This window comes from Grammomys surdaster, unplaced genomic scaffold, assembly GCF_004785775.1.
Source record: "Grammomys surdaster isolate TR1022 unplaced genomic scaffold, NIH_TR_1.0 126076, whole genome shotgun sequence".
Lineage (NCBI taxonomy): Eukaryota > Metazoa > Chordata > Mammalia > Rodentia > Muridae > Grammomys > Grammomys surdaster.
Window position 1 is genome coordinate 2,620,790 of NW_021620885.1, and position 20,445 is coordinate 2,641,234.

The 20,445-nt window shown below is 38.4% G+C and overlaps 1 protein-coding gene across 1 annotated transcript in view; it reads left to right on the top strand.

Moving 5' to 3' along the window:
- Positions 1-20,445, top strand: part of Fbxl17 (F-box and leucine rich repeat protein 17) — a 418,487-nt gene that overhangs the window by 101,235 nt on the left and 296,807 nt on the right. The window contains exon 4 of the mRNA XM_028755707.1: positions 8,044-8,151. Within this exon, the coding sequence (XP_028611540.1) occupies positions 8,044-8,151 (108 nt within the window). The remainder of the gene's footprint in view (positions 1-8,043; positions 8,152-20,445) is intronic.

The window sequence follows — 20,445 nt, forward strand, 5'->3', positions numbered from 1 at the left end:
GCTGTAGAAGTGTTCACTAGCTCCGCTGTAGAAGTACTCAGTAGCCCTGCTGTAGAAGTGTTCACTAGCCCTGCTGTAGAAGTAAGTACTCAGTAGCCCCGCTGTAGAAGTATTTACTAGCTCCGCTGTAGAAGCACTCAGTAGCCCTGCTGTAGAAGTGTTCACTAGCCCTGCTGTAGAAGTACTCAAAGCCTTTGCTTTTCCTTTATCCTTCCTTCTGTGTTTTAGAAAGAAATATCATTTGAAGCTGGATGATGCAGAATTAAAACTGTATAGACCACGTTTCCCGTCTTCTCATGCAACACATGATATATCCCAACAACTAAGGTTTTAAGTGCCCTGTGTGGAGGATTAATGTAACAATCATGTTCTTGATTTATTTTTCTTTTTTTAGCTTTTGAAATGAGTTCTCTGTGTGTACCTGCTAACTTTAATGTTTAAAAACTAAATAAAATTTGACAGAATAGCAAAAAAAATCCTTTAATTTCATATAATTAAAGCATGTTTTTGTTATGAACCATAAAGTTACATGTAGTTACTTGAGCTCTCGCTCATTCATTTCAAATGGGTCTTGTGCTTACGTGTTGACCTCATAGGCTAACAGTGAGTGCCCGTGTCTTCTCTCATGTATTCGCGATGCCTACCGCTGTGAGTACCTTAGGGTCCACTCGTAGGTTATGTTTTAGAATGCCCATTTAGTGAGGTAAAGTAAGAACACACCCAGAGTAGTCGGCTCCCTTGTCGCACTTCGATCCTCCAGTCTTAACGTTTGGTTCACTGAACAGCATTAGTCAGAAGGCTTAGCAAACTGATCGAAAGGGCTCCAGTTATGCTCAATTAAATATATTTTAGTAGATACCCATACTTTTAAGAGGTAGACCAGTATCTTCACCTTTATCATTCTTTAAGGTGGAATACATAGGCTTTTAAAGTCAGCCAACCCATCTTTTCAGTAGAGAGACTAACAATGAAATAAGATAGAATCAATTAAAATCAGGGAACTTCAGATAAACAATCTAATTACCAAATTTTCATTGGATACTAGTGAAATTTTAAACTTTTAGAAAATATTCACTAAATCCCAGCACCCTTTGGTAATGTTCAGTTTTTTTCTTATTTTAGTAAATTTTAAGTGAGATTTATCTATCACTGTATTAGATTATTACTATTAAATGGTACATTTCACAAAAACCTCATTGCCAAATTAATTAGACCACTATAAAGACATAATGGAGATATTTACAGTTAAATACAATATTTTATACATTTATGAGAGTTGTGTGTGAAATAATGCCTTCAAATTAATAATGGCCAGAGTTAGACTATTAGTAGCAGTATTTTCCCCTTCAGGTATAGCATCAAGTCAGTGGCTGTATGCTGACTTTATTTTGAAGCAGAGTATGAGGGATCTCCACAGTCCTCCAGGTTATTTAAGCTGCAAAATATGGAGAAAAACTTGAAAGTTGGCTTTATTCCCACAAAATGCCCCCTACAGAGGCCTCACTGTGCTTTCCTGGGGAGAAGGAAGGACTGGAGTTGGTCCTATGGGCTGGAGTGGGATGAGGTATTTACTTTGCTAATTCTTCTTTAGTGTCCAGTTACCTTCAGACACATCAACGAGGAACCAAACTACTATGGCTATTTTCTATGAAAATCATGTCCTTAGCTTTATGAAGATATTAATCGGATTATTTGCCATCCTTCTTGTACCACTTGGGAACAAGAAAATCAACAGTATACCTTTTCTTGGTATCAGAATGAAAAGTTTTTCAGTATAAAAGCATCCTGCTGTTTGTGTGTATCAAGACAGTACCTCTTTCACCAGTATTTATTCTTGGAACTCTTCTCTTACTTGAAGCTCTGTACCTTGCATGGGGCATATAGTATAGAAGAGTACAGATGTGATGTCTTCACATAGGCACAGAGGTAGGATATTTGGTTGAAATGAGGTAGAAAAAATAGGGATGGGCCAGATTATTCAGGGCCTTGTAAATCTCAGAAGAAATTTGGATTTTATCCTGAGACTAATTGGTCTCATTGGAAAATGCAGACATATGTGGTTTGACTTGTGTCCATGAAAGATCACTGTGGCTTGGTCTGTAGGATTGGTTGGTGTCATACGTGGCATTAGTGGTTCCAATATGTAGGCATATGAAGGGTGGCATATGTTGGATTTTATCGCATATAGTAGAGAGAGCAGAGATAGCCCCAATATATACTCCAGGCCATCTTCAGTGTTAATATTTAGTAATCACATCCAGTTAATAATATTTGTTTGATTTGTTCATAGAACTTGTTTTAGATTGATTCAGTAATTATAATTAAGAAACTACCAGAGCATGTATCTAGACTGATCTTGTGGGAGTAGGGTGAAGTTGGAGTCTTTCATTGGTTGTGTTCAATTTCTTATCAAGGACAAGAATTTTATATTTGTACCCTCATTGAGGACTTTACAGAGTAACACCATGTCAACTATAAATAAATGTCTACAAAATGTTGCACTTTTTTGAGTTAATGCTTGTAGCAATTTGAATGAGGGAGACCCCCACATGCTCAGGTGTTTGAGCATTTGATCCTCGGATGGATGGTGTTGCTGTTTGGGGAGATTTAGGTGATGTCGCCCTGCTGCAGAGCGAAGGTCAGTGGGTGTGGACTTTCAGAGCTCACAGCCTCACCCCACTCCCAGTTTGTGTTTTCTGCTTCATGTTTCAGTGGAAGCTGTTACTTCTCAGCTCCTTATACATGCTGCCATGCCTGCTGCTTGCTGCTTCTTGACCTTTGGATGCGCCTTTGGAACCACAAGCCAAAGTAAACTCTTCCATAAGCCACAGAAAAGTAACTGATGCAACTCCAGGTTGTTGTCCCTTCTACATATGCATTGAGTCAATAGTCCGTCCAGACTGTAATGCCTAACTCAGTGAATCAACCTCACCTAACTTGTGTTAATACTAACATCCAGTCTTTGCCCTCTGTGACCTAAGAAAACACCAAGTCATCAAGTCCTAACAAAGAACAAATTGGATCTCTTTAATTAGAATCAGGACATTTATTTAAAAGCCCCTCTTGTCCTACTTTTTCTCCCTTTACAGTTCTAAGCCTTTTCAGATAAAAGTGCCTTACTCAGAGTCCACTTACTGCATTGCCTTCTGACAGAGGAGCAACTGAGCCACAGAAGGCTCTTATCAGGATCCCAGATGATGTGGAAAGGAAACTTGGCTTGGCACACAGTAAGACCAGTAAATGCGGCTGCTTAGTCTACTGTATCTTTAACTCATTGGCGCTGAGCATCCCAAACCTCAGCTGAGTGTGAGCTGTGACTAGAAATGGAGTCTCTAAGTTTAGAAGCCATCCACAGTCTAAGCTCACACTGGCAGACTGAGTGATCCTGTGCCGCATGCCTTTATCTGTCTTCCAGCCTGGGCAGGGTTAGTCATATGAGGCTGTTTCTGACACACGGCCTGTTTCAGCTGCCTCACTCATTATTTATTGCCTTCTTATTGCACTCCCCACCTCCATTCCCCAGGTTCAGTCCCGAGCCCACAAGGCACTGTCCCCAGAAGGATTTCTGATTAAGTGGACCCATTAAGAGCTGATGAGAAGCAGCACTGTCTTTGCCCCCTTTAACCATGTGCTTCTGGTTTCAAGGTTGGCAGTGAGACAGTGCTCCTCAGGGTTCTGGCCTGAAGCTCTGCCAGTGTCTCAGCATGTGGTTGTATCTGTTCGGGCAATCGAGTCCTACCTAAGTCATGTGGATCATGCCTAGTCTGGCATCTTCCCTCTGTATTCGCAGGCATGTTGACTCAAACCTCAGCATCTGATTTGCAAACTGATTTCACTCTTCCATAGTCCAGTTGTGTTTCTGTACACTGATTCTCACTCTCCACCTTGTTGTTCCCTAGTCTGTGTTCTCCAAGTATATACATCATATGCTGAAACTTCCTCAGTGACTCCAGTGACTTCAACAAAGGATGCTCAGACAACTGAATATGCTCATATTGAAAGTGAATACTCATCCTTACTGCATACCAGGCATAAATATCAACTAAAAGAACAATAAAAAAGCCACACAGTGACACTTTCATTTCCTGTGTGCTTTATTCAGTAAAAACCCATATCTATTTGTTTTTTAAAACTTAAAAATTAAGAAAATGAGAAGACAGGACCATAGCTTAGAAATGATTTGGTAGCGAGTGTAAAATCTCTTTCAGTTTAGTAATTCATTAAATGACAAAGTTCTACTTGTAGATATTTACTTGAAATAAATAAAAATATAATTCCATATAAATACTCGTATATGAGGAGCAACATCTTTCAAAATCCTAGATTAGAAAGATTTCAAATATTTACAACTGGTCAACTGTAATGTATATAGTGCAATTCTATATAGCAGTTTTTTTATTTAGTTTTTTATTCTACTGAAATACACATGTATATTATATATATTCTATTTTTTAAACTAGTCAAATATACTGAATAGTAGAATTCTATATAGCAATAACAGTTCTACTAAAATACTATGTGTATTATATATGTATGCATACACATATATGGGTAAATATCAAAAACATTTTACTAGAGAAAGAATCACCCAAAGGGCTACTTATGTTGGAATTGTAGTTATAAGGTTTCTAGAAAAGGCAGAGGTATAAAGACAGAAACCATGTTGGCAATTCTTGCCAGAGCTTTGACATGAGACAGTGGTTGATTGCGTACAGGAGCAAAAGGGTAAAGGAAGTTGGTTATGTATTAGTATTATCTTCATAAAGTCATGTGAGTTGTACTCAGCTATACTGTTGCATTTTTTAAAACAAAGTGTATTTATTCATCTAAGAAGATATATTTTGGAATTATGCAGTGAAAAAAGTAAAGTTTTACAGTGTTTTCATGCCAGAAATTTAAAGCTATACTTTAAAATGTGGCAGATTGTACCTTGATAAGTTATTTCCCAAAGCCACCATAGTACCTGGGTTAGGAAATAGCCATTCAGTTTTTGGTCTTCTAAGTCCCAAAGATAACCTCCCCTGGACAGTTTCTCTGAAGCTGTAAATTCTGACAGTCATCTGAAGATTGGATTAAGCCCATAGTAGGATTCAATATGCAGTTAGTGAACCTAGGTTCTGAAGTCTGAACAAATTTTAAGATGAAAATGATACACTAAAACTAGACTTTGAAGGTCCATAAACCCTATTCACCAGAACACGAGTACCTGAATCTCGGAGGCTCTTTGGTCTTTCCAGAGATAGCCAGGATTCGTCTGTGGTTCTGATGTGTTGCAGAGTTAAAGCAGGAGTTTCTCCTCTCTGTCTCCATCACCATCATCACCATCACCACCACCATACCACCACCATTATCACCACCACTACCACTATCAACCACCACCATTGTTGTCACCACCACCACATGTTACCACCCCACCACCATCACCACCCCCTCACAGCTGCACTTCCAGGTTGTGATGGAGATCTCAGAGCAGGTAGAAGAATAAAGGAGAGTGTTTTGGATCTGCTGGATTTGAATTATTTTCTTTCACCTGTTGACTCCTTAGTTCTGATTGTGAATCAGAATACAGAAAAACTAATCAGGATAGTGGTACTAGTTAACATCTCTTGAGAAATTAGGATTTCTTGTGGTTATTTACTCTCTCATGTTTTATTCTGTGAAGTAGGCAACTTTGTTTTCTTTTGTTATAGAAAGACAGAATACAGAGAAATGACTTTTCCAAAAATCATCTTTTTGTGTATGTGCGTAGAGGGATGGGGCATCTATGAGGGATTTAGAGCTAGGTACTCGGACTCTAGGGTCCTGGAGAAGATGTGAGCCACCTGTACTTGTCTTCTGTAATCTATACTTGGGTTTGCCAGCACTTGTGTCACAAGCCACTCTCTGGACTCCTGTATATAGGAGCACTGTTTCAGATCTGACACCCTTTGCCATTCCAAGGTCCTTTTATTAGTTTTCCAAAACAAAGCTGTACCCATCAGAGTGTTTCTGTGCCTCAGAGCGTCATCACTCTCCCAGGCTCTGTTGATGGTAGGGAATAGTCTCAGCTGTCTTTCTTCCTTTCGCCCCCAAGGTAAAAGAGAAAGGCCTACTAGCAGAAATTTGAATTTATTTCCTTTTCTCTACAAGCTCAGGTCCTGTTACCTGTGTTCTCCTGTGTTCTTTATTTGTCATCTGAGTTTCTCTTCCTTTCCACCCTTCTTGAAAAAAGATTTGATCCTAGTCTGAAACTGAGCTGGGTATTTAACTTACTGACCATGTACTTAACCTCTGTAACCTTTAGTTTTGGCTTTTAATTAAAGATTATGCTTCATTGATGCTTTCAGCGATTTTCATGCCTTATGTGGCCCATGTTAATATAATGTATTTAGAAAGCTGAGTATAAGACAGGTCCATTTTTATTTTATCAGTGGTACCCTTATTCTTAATATGCTTAAGCATACTTTACTTTTGAAGGCAGAATTAATCTTTTATCAGACCTACCATCGGTGCATTGGGTTTCATTACTTTAGGGAAATGTTCCTGTGATTGTTTTAGAGTTAATGCTATTCACGTACTTCTGTTTCCCACTGTCTGTAAAGCATAAAGAAGATACAAATAAAAGTCACACATACTAAACAAATGCAAAAACAATGGGTGTCATTGCTGTTTGTAATCTAACAAAAGGGTTTGATTTTATTTTGGATGAAGAAATAATTCCAAAAGCAATCATATGGTAACTAACATGTGTTTGCATTTAAGTTGAACTTTTGTGAAATCATTGACTTAGGACTTCCATTGTTGTGAAGAGACTCCATGACGAAGGCAACTCTTATAAAGGCAAACTTTAACTGGGGCTGGCTTACAGTTTCAGAGGTTTAGTCTGTTACCATCATGGCAGGAAGCATGGCAGCATGCAGACAGAGAGAGGGCTGGAGAGGTAGCTGAGAGTTTTATATCTGGATCAACAGGAAGCAGGAAGAGAATGCCACACTGGACATGGCTTGAGCATCAAAGCCCACCCCTAGTGAAACACTTCCTCTTACAAAGCCACACCCACCCAACAAGGCCACATCTCATAATAGTGTTACTCCCTATGGGTTAAGCATTCAAATAGGTGAGCCTGTGGGGGCCATGCCTATTGAAACCACCACAGCCATAAAGAAAACCTTCGCACAATTACAGACAGGTAACTTATATATGCAGAGAATGTTTTGGAGATGATTGACACAGAAATGGAGGTCCATTCTGCCTTTCATTTTTAAAGCAAAGCTAGTTAGAAGTATCTAAAACCAATACCTTCAGTTATTTGTATTGCTGGGGCCTCTGACGTTTGAATGACTTGAGAGTTACTGGGGGCTTATCGAAAGTATAGATCCTAGGGCCCCATCACATTTACTCTTTGGTTTGTAATAATCTCAGATGATGTCAGTATGCATTGCATTGGGTTTCTCTAACGAGATAAAACTCTTAGGAGATTTTCCTTTTTTTTCTATCAAGAATTTTTTATAGGGAGTTGACTTATATGATTCAGAGACTGAGAAGTTTCAAGATGTGTAGTTGGCAACTCGGGGACCCAGGAGAGCATACCGGATGGTGAAAGTCTGAATGTAAAAGCAGGCGAGATGGGTTCCCAGCTGAAGACTAAAGAGAGGACAATAGGAATGAATATGTAGAATTTCATATTAATGATCATGTCCAGCTTTATAAATATATTTCTAATCACTAAGCTGAACCCTTAAAGGGTGAATTTTATAGCATGTAATAGTGTCAGTAAAAACATGAAGAAGAGAGAGAGGCGGGGACAGAGGACAAGAACTGGAGTAGCTTTTGGTAGTATGTCTTTTTGGATCTGTAAGGAACGATGACAGCATGGGGTCTAGAGGCTGAGGCAGGGAATTCATTCTTGGTTGCCCGGGTGCTAACTGTAGCATGTTGGTGCTGATTCAGATGACCCACTAGAAAGGAAAAGGCCAATGATCTCCTGTGGAGCAGACGTTTGCAAGTGTCAAATCACAGTTCACTGAGTCCACCTCCAGTAACTTTCCTCCTGGTTTTCCCTAGGTGACAGATCAGTCAGTGAAGGCGTTTGCTGAGCACTGCCCTGAACTTCAGTGTGTTGGCTTCATGGGTTGTTCAGTCACTTCCAAAGGAGTCATTCACCTAACCAAGGTAAGTCTCATAGCCCCACTCTCCTGATGGACCATGATGGCGTGATTGCCACCATTGGCTTTCCTCCCATTTCTAGGAGGGCTCTACAACATGGATCTGTATCCTAGGATCTCAGTATATAGCTTGGGGAGTCCTTGAACTTGTGGTCTGCCTGCATTAGCCATTGATTAGGAGGAATCACAGACCTGTCGCACTCCGTTTAGTTCATTGTTTGTCTTGAAGCAGGACTTCTTAAATTCATGGGTTATGGATCAGCCAAGCTCAAGTGAGTGGCTAGGTTTATAGCTGTTTTTCATTTGTTTATAGCCTGGACTTCTGATATTGCCAAATGTAGTCGACTAAAAGCAGTTCCATAACTACTAAGTATTTGATAAAGCAAAAAGCCAGTTTTAGAAAACTACCTACTTACCTTTTCTGAAATGGAATCCTCATTTTAAAATGAAGCATGCGCTTTACATTTCATTGCTAATACTTATAAAACAATGCACTAAAGAAACTGATGTTGGGGGCTGGAGAGATGGCTCAGCAGTTAAGAGCATGGACTGCTCTTCCAGAGGTCCTCAGTTCAATTCCCAGTGACCACATGGTGACTCACAACCATCTGCAATCAGATCCAGCGCCCTCTTTTGGTGGGTCTGAAGAGAACAACTGTAAATCAAAAAGAAACTGGTATCACTTACATTTTACCTTAAAGCATTGCATGTAAATGATACATTGGATGCCAGCTCCTTTTCTGTCACTGTATCCAGGAGCATTTGTTTAAGAAAACCAATTATTGATGACTAATCTGAATATATAAGATAATTGGAGAGTATATGGCACAAATGTGTGCCTTCTAGCTCAGAGTTCACTAACAACCAAACATACATGTTAGAAGTGATGAAGGTGCCATCTTTTTTGCACTGGTGTTTTCATTTCTGCTCCGTAACATAGCTCCATGTAGTTAGGGTCTAATTCTTACATCCATGTGGGAGAAAAGCAGACTACTATAATATTAATCTGTGTACTCCTGACTTGTGTACCCTATAGATGTTAACTCTTACTGTATTGTGCTTGTAAAACGAGAGCTGGTGTTGCCTTTGTGACTGACAGCAGACTAGCCCTGTCCTTCACCTTTCTCTCACAGTGACTACAGAACAGTAACACGGCAGCACAATGCTGAAATAAATAGGATGATCGAAGCTCTCTTTACTCCTGATCTGATTGAGTCTCTTCAAGGTTACAGCTTAGTGAGGAACTTTTCTTTCCTTCCAGCCAAAAGAACAAATGTTTCTGCATTGCATAAGACTGTGGTGATGGCGGCATGCAGAGAGTAGTGGGTACATAGACTGTGGTGTTGGTGATGGCGGCGTGCAGAGGGTAGTGGGTACATAAGACTGTGGTGGTGGTGGTGGTGGCAGCGTTCAGAGAGCAGGTGCTCGAGCTCCTTTGTCAACTTCGTTTTGGTCCTTGACTCTGCTTTTTAACTAAGGCAATAGATGGCAAATGCTTCCCTAATTCGTGAGATCACAGTAAATGTGTGTGGTCACTTTTACTATTAAAATAGATTCTGCACTATGCAAATGGCTAGAAAATTAGTACAAACTTTGACTTAAGAAAGTCATATCACGTTTCTTGTTTAGTGTATCTTGAAGGGAGCCTGTGGTTAGATTGTGTCTGAAATGACTGGTCAGACTCAATTGTATTCAGAGGCTCAGAGCCTATAGCTAGAGAAAAAGATGGATATCAATTATCGATATACCAGAACATCTTAGTATAACCAAGACCATATGTGAGCACATATTTTTATTCATTCCCTCCAACCCTGGCCTGACAGTCTTGGAAGATGAGTGTTTTCCCAGTCCTTTCTAATGCTGTGCAGAGTAGAAATGCCATGGAATGAACAGATTGTTCACAACTGTTGGAGTGACCATATGTGGGATTTTTATGATCACTCAAAATTGTACTCATTAAAGACAAAACAGGATTACCAGATAACTTGGCGCTTCCCTGAGTGTTTGAGATGGCCTCAAATTCTGGAATATTGGTATGTAGCAGAATTGTTATCCGCAACAAAGTAATAGCTACAGTAAACGTGTGGTTGGAAAGTGCCATGTGCTGGGAAGATTCTTCTGGCCTGTAAATAGATAGAAAGTTCTAGACTCTTAAACTAGTCCATACAGTTGTAGTCTATAGTTTTCCAGGACAGTTATTTACTTAGATGAAAAGACTGGCTGGTGCTGTAATGACATTCACTTTCTCCTGCTCAGCTGCGAGCAAGGTGACACCGTGCTGTCAACATGCAAGTCTTTTGTAAGGCTGCATGATAGCAGTTTTATGAAAACCAAGCTTTAGCCTTAAAATCTTTGCCTTCTGGTCGTGTTTTGAACCAGTTTAATGTCTATAAAATGTTGGTAAATGTATTAAGTGCCCCTTAAAATTGTGTTTTCTTTGTTATCATTATACTATGTATTTTTTAATGAAACAGTTGGGACATATGTAGTGTTAAGAGTAGATCACTTTAAATATGTATACTGTTTACGTGATTAACAAAGTCACTTTAACATATATTTTTGTGGGGCTTTGTGTTTTACAAATAAAGAAAAATGCCACAAGATGGCTGCATTAATTTCTGTGTAGGAAATCAGACACTCGGATTACATGATCTATCCTTAGACTAGTAGTTTCCTGGGCCTTAAAGAATCACAGAATTTAGAAGTTGTTGAGCTGGGGTGGGGGTGGGGGTGGGGGCTGTGAAGCTACTCAGCCAAATTAAGAAATGTCAAACATTTTAGTATGTTAGTGGAAACAGAAATGGGGCATTGTGATTTCTTTAATTATTAAGCAGATGGCTGGAGGACACAGGATGGGGATGGATGGAAGGACGTGTTGCACTCCTCTTTGGGTACTTTGGGTCAGTTCCACTAGGATAGCTTCAGACTTAACTGGACTACTCACTTTCTTTGTGATGATTTCTGTTTCTATACCCAGTAACTAGGAGATTCTGCTAACATTAGACATTACCACAATAAGAAACCTTCCTACACTTCTTTATTGTATAAATGAGAGACAGGTGCACTGGACTGTGTATAGAAATGTCCAGTTATGTAAGGTCAGAGCTGAAGGCTCCATATAAGAGGCCAGAGCACCAGCCACTTTCATGGATCAGAATTGGCCACTGCCAACAGAGCTGGACGTGTCAGTACGCTCCATCCACCTGCTTGTAAATATAACATGTCTTTCTCCTGCTCCTTTAAAAAGAAATCCAGCAAATGTAAGTGGAAGTAGTCCTCCTGCTCAGACTGAGTGCCTGTCTATCACTCGTCGGCAAGGCAGCTGCACGGACATGTCACAGCTCTCCACATTCATCTAAACCAGTTGCCATGGGCTTCAGTTGAAGGATCAAGAGCAAATAAACAAATAACATAAAAATTAAAAGACAAAACAAAACACATAACACATGAAAGGAATACACAGGAAATGGGACACCAAAAACAACCAAACGACACAAACCTTTGAATTATAGACACATGAGGGAGAAAAAAATCCCAGACCAGTGGGCTAGTCTAGATCTTTAACAAGGTCATAGAGGAAACCTCTCCCCAAAATAAACAGAAAGACATACCCATACAGATACAATAAGTGCACAGAACAGCAAATAAATGGGACTGAAAAGAAAATCTCCATAGTATATTATAGTTTAAACACTAAGTATATATAACAAAGAATGTATTGAAAACTTCAAGAGAAAAAACACAAGTCACATATAATGAAAACTCCATCAGCGTAAGAACTGATTTCTCAAAGGAAACTTAGAAAGCCTGAAGAGCCTGCAGCAATGCATTCCAGTTCCTACAAGACTGTGACAGCCAGTCTAAAATAGTATATCCAGAAAATTATCTGCCAGGAGTGAAGGAAAAATAAACTTTTCTGTGACAAAGCAGTGTAAAAAATTATATCCAACAAACCAAACTTAAGGAAAACACAGGAAATACTATGTGGGAAGAATGAGAATAGCAGAGAAACTGTGGAAAGAAATACGAAGCCATCATTATTAGAACACAGAATCCCATGGAGGACACAGCTGATGGCAAAATCAACAACACAGTGACTACAGCTAACACATCCATTTCAGTAATGTCTTTAAATGTGAATGGCCTCAATTCTCCCATCAAAAATCCAGACTGACTGTGAGACAATAGGAAACAGAATCCACCTATCTGTTGCCTATGAGAAACAGCATAATTGTTGTTTTCAAGATAGCTTTTCTCTGTGTAGCCCTGGCTGTCATGGTACTCACTCTGTAGACCAGGTTGGCTTTGGACTCAGAGATCCTCGTGCCTCTGTCCCTCGAGTGCTTGGATTAAAGGTGTGTGCCAATACCACATGGCTGAAGCAGCATAATTTTAAAGAAACACACTACTTTAGAGTAAAAAGATGTACAAATGTACTCGAGTCAAACGGGACCAGTTAGCAAGCAGGTGTCACCATCCTAGTGTATGACAAAACAGACGTCAAACTAAAACTGCTCAGAAGAGATAGAGAGGGACACTTCATTCTAATCAAGGGAACATTTAATTCAGAAGACATTACTATCCTAAACATATATGTATCAAACTAAAGGATGCCCGCTATCATCAAAATCCATTACTGGAATTATAACATGCATTAATATCAATCCATTAGTAGTAGGGTTTTACTGTTCTAGTTGGCAGTGTGAACCTGAAAAAGAAGAGTCTAAAAATGAGGCAGACTAGTCTTATGCAATAGCCAACTTTATTCGGAGCATCTGACAATTTGTACCGTGAGAGTTAAGAGTCTCATGAGTGATGTGTCCAATCACAAGGACAGGCTGCATGTGACAGGCAGATGGCATGTGGTGAAAACACGTTTTTCCACAAAGGAATATAAACAATTAACAATAGCCAGTTGTAATAAATAATCTAAAGTAAACTCACCCCTATGTGTTGTACCTGGGCAGGGCAAGAGCCATATTCTAAGAACAGTTTGAAGGTTTTGAAGAAGCACAGGTCACAGGACTCGCCTTGTGTTGCTTTCTTGAGGTTTTCTCACAAGCACTCCTCTTGTTGACTCCATTCTTGGACCTTGTTCTGACAGTGACTTCAATACCCAACTTTGTTTAATAGGCAAGTCATCTGGACAAAAATAAACAGAGAAACATCTAAAGCCACTGACACCAAACAACAAATGGATTTAGCAGAATACATCCACAGAGTGTTCTATCCAAACATCAAGGAATACATATTCTGCTCAGCACCACATGGGAGTTTTTCTAAAATAGACCTCATTGTAGAGAACAATACAAATCTTTACAGATTCAGCCTGTTTGAAAGTGCTCCTTGCATCTCATCTGACCATAATGCAATAAACATTTAAATTGGCAGGAAGCAAATCTCTCTTTAAGTACACAAACTCATGGAGATTATACAAGTCATTACTAAGTGGTGGACAGGTCAAACAAGAAATCAAGAAAGAAATAAAAAACTTCCTGGAAGTGAAAATGAAAATACAACAAACCCCACCCCTGGGGCACAGTGAAAACAGTCTTGCCAGGGAAACATTTAGCACTGAGTGCTTACATTAAAAAATGAAAACAAGCACAAATAAATGTGTATTCCATGAAGCTGGAAAATCTAAAAGATGTGTATGATTTTCTAGATCCAGCCAACAACCAAAATTAAACCAATAGAAAATTAACAATCTAAACAGACCCAAGTGAGTAGATTGAAACCATAGCCTTCTATCTAAGAAAAGTCCAGGACCCAATGGAGTCACAGCAGAATTCTATTGGGCATTCAAATATCTATAGTCATTCCTTCTTAAACATTCTTTAAAAAAGAGAGAAGAAAAGAAACAGTAGGAACACCCGTAAACTCTTTCTAAAAAGCCAGTATTACTATAATACCCAAACCAGCACACACACACACACACACACACACACTGGGGGGGGGGAGGGAGGGAGAGGAGGGGGAAGGGAGGGAAGAATATATTACAGGCCAATATTACCAGTGAACATAGATTCAAAAATACTCAATAAAATAATTGAAGGTTGAATATAGATATATATCTAAAATATTATTCACTATGACAAAGTTGTCATTAGCACTGAAATGTAGGGATGGGTCAACATACGCTATTCAATAAGTAAGCCAAACCATGTAAATGGAATTAAAGACAAAAATTAATATGATGTCCTTAGTAGATCCAGAAAAAAAATTGTTAAAACCCCACCTATCTTTATGATAAAAGTATTAGAAAATGTAGGGCTCTAGGGAGCATACTTCAGTATAATAAAAGCTGTAATTGAGAAACCCACAGCCAATATCATCCTAAATGGAGAAAAGTGTGAACCAATCCATCTGAGGTCAGGAAAGAGGTGGGGCAGTCACTGTTCCACTCCTTTCAACATTGTAGTTGAAGTACTTGATGGGCAATAATGCATGAGAAAGAAATGAATGGGATACAAGTAGGGAAGGAAAACGACACAGTGTCCATATGTGAAGTTGATAGAGGTCAAAAAGTGTTACCAGAAAACTTTGAGAAACAATGTACTAATTCAGCAACGGGACAGGATAAAGAATCAACTTCCAAATATCAAGAGCTTTTCTGTACACCAACAAACATCCAGAGAAGATTATGGACACACTCCTATTAACAACAGTCTAAATGAAAATAAAATTCTCAGAATAAACCTAATCAAGGAAATGAAGGAGCTCTACAATGAAAACTTGAAACTTCAGAAGAAGCAGAGTAAGACATTAGAAAATGGAAAGACATTGCGTGATCATGGATTGTAAAAATGACCATTCTACTAAAGCAGATTCAGTGCCATCCCAATAAAATCTGGAAACTCATTCTTTCCAGAAATGAGTTTCCAGAAAACTACCCTAAATTTCATATGGAACCACAAAAGACTCCAATAGCCAAAACCATCCTGGGTTGGGGAAAACTGCCTGAAGAATTGCAATTTCAGATCTTAAGATATGTTACAAAACCATAGTAATAAAAATAGTATGGTGTTGGCACAAACAGTCATGTAGACCATTAGAACAAAATTAAAAACCCAAACATGAGCATATGTAACTTCAGACACTTAATACCTGACAAAGACACTAACAGAGGAAAAAAAAACCAAAAACAGAAGAGTCTTCAACAAATAGTGGTGTGAAACTGGATTTCCTTATGCAGAAGAATCAACTCAGATCAATATCTAACACCTTGGACCACAACTGTCTCTAGTTGATCTCCTACATGATGCATGTGTAGGAAAGGATTTTCTGAGTAGGAGTCTGTTTGCCTAAGGATTAAGGCCAACAGTTGACATTTGGATTCTCATGAAATTAAAAAGCTTCTGCACAGCAAAAGATGCAGCTGGGACAAAGAGAAAGCCCAGAGAATGGAAAAGAATCTTTGACAGCTAGACATTTGCTAGAGGTTTACTATCCATAATACATAAACAATTTAAAAAAAAAAAACAGGAAAAAACCCCTAAAAACAATTGACCTGTTAAAAAACTAATGGATGAGAATTCTCAGAAGAAGAAAAATGAATGGATAAGAAATATCTCAAAAAAATGTTTATGATCTTTGGAAGTTAGACAAATGCAGTGAAAACAACATAAAGATTTTCTTCTCAGTGAGAATGTCAGAGATCTAGAAAACAGCCAACAGTAAGTGCTGGAGGGAGGCAGGGAAAAGGGAACCCTATCCACTTTTGGTGAGATGACACACTGGTGCAACCATTGTGGAAATCAGTGTGAAAAATCCCCAAAACTGGAAAAATAAATGGACTATGTGGCCCAGCCATACTGTTTCTCAGCATATGCCCAAAGGACTCAACACCACAGTTCACAGATACTTGCTCAGCTGTGTTCACTGCTGCTCTATTCAGAATAGATTGGAATTAGAAATAACCTAAATGCCCTACATCCGAGGAGTGGATAATGAAAATGTGATACATGTGCACTGGGTAATACTCTAAAGCAGTAACGTGAAACAAAATTACGAACTTTGGGTCAGCTGGTAGAGCTAGAAAAGATCATATTGAGTGAGGTAACCCAGGCGCAGAAAGACAAGTGTCACATCTCACTCACTCATCGCTCACTTCTATTCCCACATCTTCAGGTGTGAATACATAGTCAGTATGAGTCATGGGATGCCTTCTTGAGTTGGTATCAGGGTTGTCTAAGAGACTTCTAAAACAGACTATTGCTCTTGCCTTTGTTAACTCTCAAGAGGTGGAAGGTAAGTCCCTACTGCTGAAGACCGTGTATTTCAGAAACTGAGCCCAGAAAACCCTGAGCTGCTGACCTGAATGTGACCTCTCTGAGGACTAACTTTCATGGTTCCAGAATAGGCCATGCAAGATCCAAAGGAGGAAAGCAGCAAACAGTCCCATACAGCTGTCACACCTGTGAACCACATCAGTGATCAGTATGGCACAATCAGTAACCCTCCAAGTGCAGTAGAGGTACACCTATCTTGGTGATAACCAATAGCTCTCTAGTCAGACTGAAACCTTGTTCAGCAAGGGGGAGCCCGTACCTGGTACTGGAAACCTAGAAAACTACTCAGTGCTGATAAAATCATGGTTGTTGAGGAGAATCTACAGTGCTAATTTAGTAAGTCATTCTGTCCCTAACAGTGTATAAACATTTGTCCCTATGCCCACAGATAATTTTAGTCTTCACCACTCATCAAAGAAATTTTTCTTGACAACATATGGAGACTACTACAGAAGACCACTCAATCAGTATGCAGAGTTGTAGAACCCAGTCCCAGTGAATACACCATACAGAGCACCGCTGCACCTAAGGCCCAGGGAACATTGAGAAAGAGTGGAAAGACTGTTAGAGCCAAGGACTTTAATGAGATATTGTATCTCCTAGTAAGATAAGAAGCTTTAAGTCTACACATAGCATCATACGGACTCAGCAGCTTATATTTGCGTGTTAAGTAAAATAAGCCCAGAAAAATGGATAGAAAGCATATGTTCTCATTTTTTAATAAAAAATCTATAGAATTTGAACTAATAAAAGTAGGAAGTAGATTGTGGACACCACTGTTTAGGGACATCAGGCAAGCTCTGGGTAAAAATCCAAAAATAAGGGGAATTGTGGAAGACTCAAAACAACTAAAGTCATTTGGACTGAAGTAGGACAACTTTGAACATACATATCGGGGTTTACTGAGAAGATAAAAATATGAACTACCCATTGGATAGTAGGATATTATTAACTTTATGATTGTGACATTTGTTACACTCTAAAAACTAGTAATGCTAAGAGGGTCATACTTGGGTCTTGGCGAAACACCCAATTAGGGAATTACCTATAAGGGGATGAAAGATAACAAACTGCATAAGTGTATGAGGAATTAATATGACAAGCTAGTGATAATTGATCCGGGTTAAATGGCATTGCCTTTTACATATTTGTTTTCAGTGTATTTGTTTCTATTTGAAAAATTTTTATAATAGAATAAGTTGTAAGCAGCATGAAAGTGAACATTTCAATGATAACCTAAAATGAAAAAAGTGTGTCATATTAAATAACATGTTATATTAATTATATTATATAATTATATGTTATAATATATATACTATATATTACTATATTAATGGTAAGAAGTACATCCTTGGGTATTGGTGAAATGATATAAAATTAGAGAATTACCTATTAGGAGATTAAGAATAAAAAAAGTATATAAATGCATGAGGAAATTAATTTATAAACTAGTGATAATTATTAGAATGTATAATTATATTAAAGTATGACTGAGTTTATACTTTTAATGACTATATAATATAATGCAATATATAATTATTAGGGTAATAATTAAAATAGGTATTTGATATACAGTATTAAGTTAAAAATCAATTGAATATCCCTATAATCAAAAGTGTTAACATGGGCCTGTCGTACAACTTGGCATCCCCTGGATTCTTGATCTTGTGACATTGAGATATAGTGGCGTGTATATAGTTCCAATCAGCTCACAAATAACTTTACACGGTTGTTGATATTAATTGGACGTTAATGAAGATGCTAAAGAATTTCGTCGAACGATTCCTTTTTATGCCATTGGTATATGAAAATTATACATCCTTTATGAGTTAGATACTGTGGGTATATTAAAGTTAGAAGATTGATTAGCGCTGTTTGTCACTAAATTGTGTGTTCTTTTTGAGCTACTCAGTTTATTAATAATGCTGATTCATTTTGTTAGGTATGCTAAGTCAGGTTGAGCTGACTTAGTGTAAGAGAACAGTTAAAGTGATTATTTGAAATTAAGCTGGTTTAGAAACCAGCTTTCCTTGGGAAGCTCTCTAAAACCTCAGGAAAGTGCCCACGCTACTGGTATTTTCTTGACCCTAGTAACATTAGAAGAAGTTGAAAACAAAACACTTATTTTAAAAAGTGCTTACGGTTGAAAATACAAACCATTTTTTAAAGGAAAACAAAATTGATTTTTCTTCAGTCGATTTAACATAAGTAACAGAAAAAATGATCATTCATGCAGCTAACTCAATTTTGTCTTCCTTTTCTTATTTATTCAGAGACCAGAAATGAAAGATGAACTTTCTTGCCTTTTTAAGTTTTCAAACAACTGGTCACTTTTAGTGTCTTGTTCTAGTAATAGTGTTCTGGTTTAGAGGGTGATGGTATCTTTAGTCACAGATGATTACTTCGTTTGTTTCTGATAAGTTATATGTGCCTGAATGATATTTTGGAATGTAGAAAATATGTTCTTAGATTGGTTTGGGGTACGCCCTAGTGCGTATTGCTCAGCGAGTACTGGAAAGGGCATCTGCTGCCGTGTCCTAGTTTCCATTCTAAGACAAAAGCCCAATAGGAGGCAGTGGGACTGGTTCTGTAGACTTGGTAAGATCAGTTAATTGACTTTTTTCTTAAAAATTTGCAAAGGGCAGCAAACTATTTATCACGGCCATCCAAGCTAATTGCATGACTGCTGATTAGCCACGCTGGGCAAGTCACCTCAGCTGCCTACATTTCCTCACGTGCAGTCTGGTGAGGACATGATGCTGATTTACTTTACATTGTATAAGGAAGAGTGCTTAGCATTTATATTAAGACAAATCATAAAAATGGATCAAACAAATTACTTTATACTGACCTTCAAAGTTTTGTAGGACTCTACTTCTAGCTGCCATTTCATTAAAAGAGTATAATAAAATTTAAGTCGAACATTAGTTAACAACATTAAGCCTCACTGTTTACCCCGTGTCATCCCTGCCGAGAGATAACGTTAGTAACTATGCGTGCTCCTCATCACGTGAGTCTTCTGTCCTGCTCATCCCTTAAAGATGCACAGTGATTCAAGGTAACACACTGACAAGCTGAAGCAGGATTTAAAAGTGAATTCAAATGAGTTGTTCTACACTGGTACACCAACAAGGATATACTGGTCTAGCTGATTTTTATTCCCCAAATTAGTGACTGATCTTTTCTTTTTCCAGTCAGGTGTAGTCATTTGTCACCTCTGTTGTTTCCTCTGTGTTAGGTACGTGATGCCTGCTGTGTGATACCGTCTCCACATTTATAACTCTGTCCCTCACACTAGTTACAATATATGTGTTTGTTTGTGCTACATTTTCATTTTAACCACAGAAATAGCAAGATGTATCAACGTGACACCAGCAAAATAAATTCGGTTGTCTTCTAGATGACCCACTTGGGAAAGTCATGGTGAGTAAAGAGGACAAACAAGTTCCTCCGTGGCTCCCTCTTTGACAGAGTTGTTGATTCCAGCTTAATAGAAATATATAAACAAAACTGAGAAGAGCTGACGGGGGCTTTTTGAAAGAGCTTTGCTTAACTCTCGGAGTTAATGCTTTAGATGTCATTTTACTGTGCTATGTCATCTTCCTTTCACCCCTTGGGTTTTCACCACACACTTGTTTATAAATTGTGAATGTCCTTGCAGACACTCTTCCAAAGAGAATTTCAATGTCACTTCATCTGACCTCAGACACTTGAGGTCAGCCTTTACCCAAGAGTGGACTCAGATGTTATTTCCATCCAGTTTTGTTCTTTAAAATTAGTTCATACTGTTGAAATGGAAACTTTATTCGAGGATCAGTGTGATGCGAATACACTTCTGTGGCTTATAAAATAGTGATGTCGAAATACATAAAGTCCCATTTATAAATCAGCAGAACAGACTGCCTCAGTAAACAAATTGGACTTGGGGCTCATGATAACAACTTAATAATTTAGTCAGAAAATAAGTATCGGAAAGGTGAATGTGTTTATTTGTTTTAAGTAAATATTTA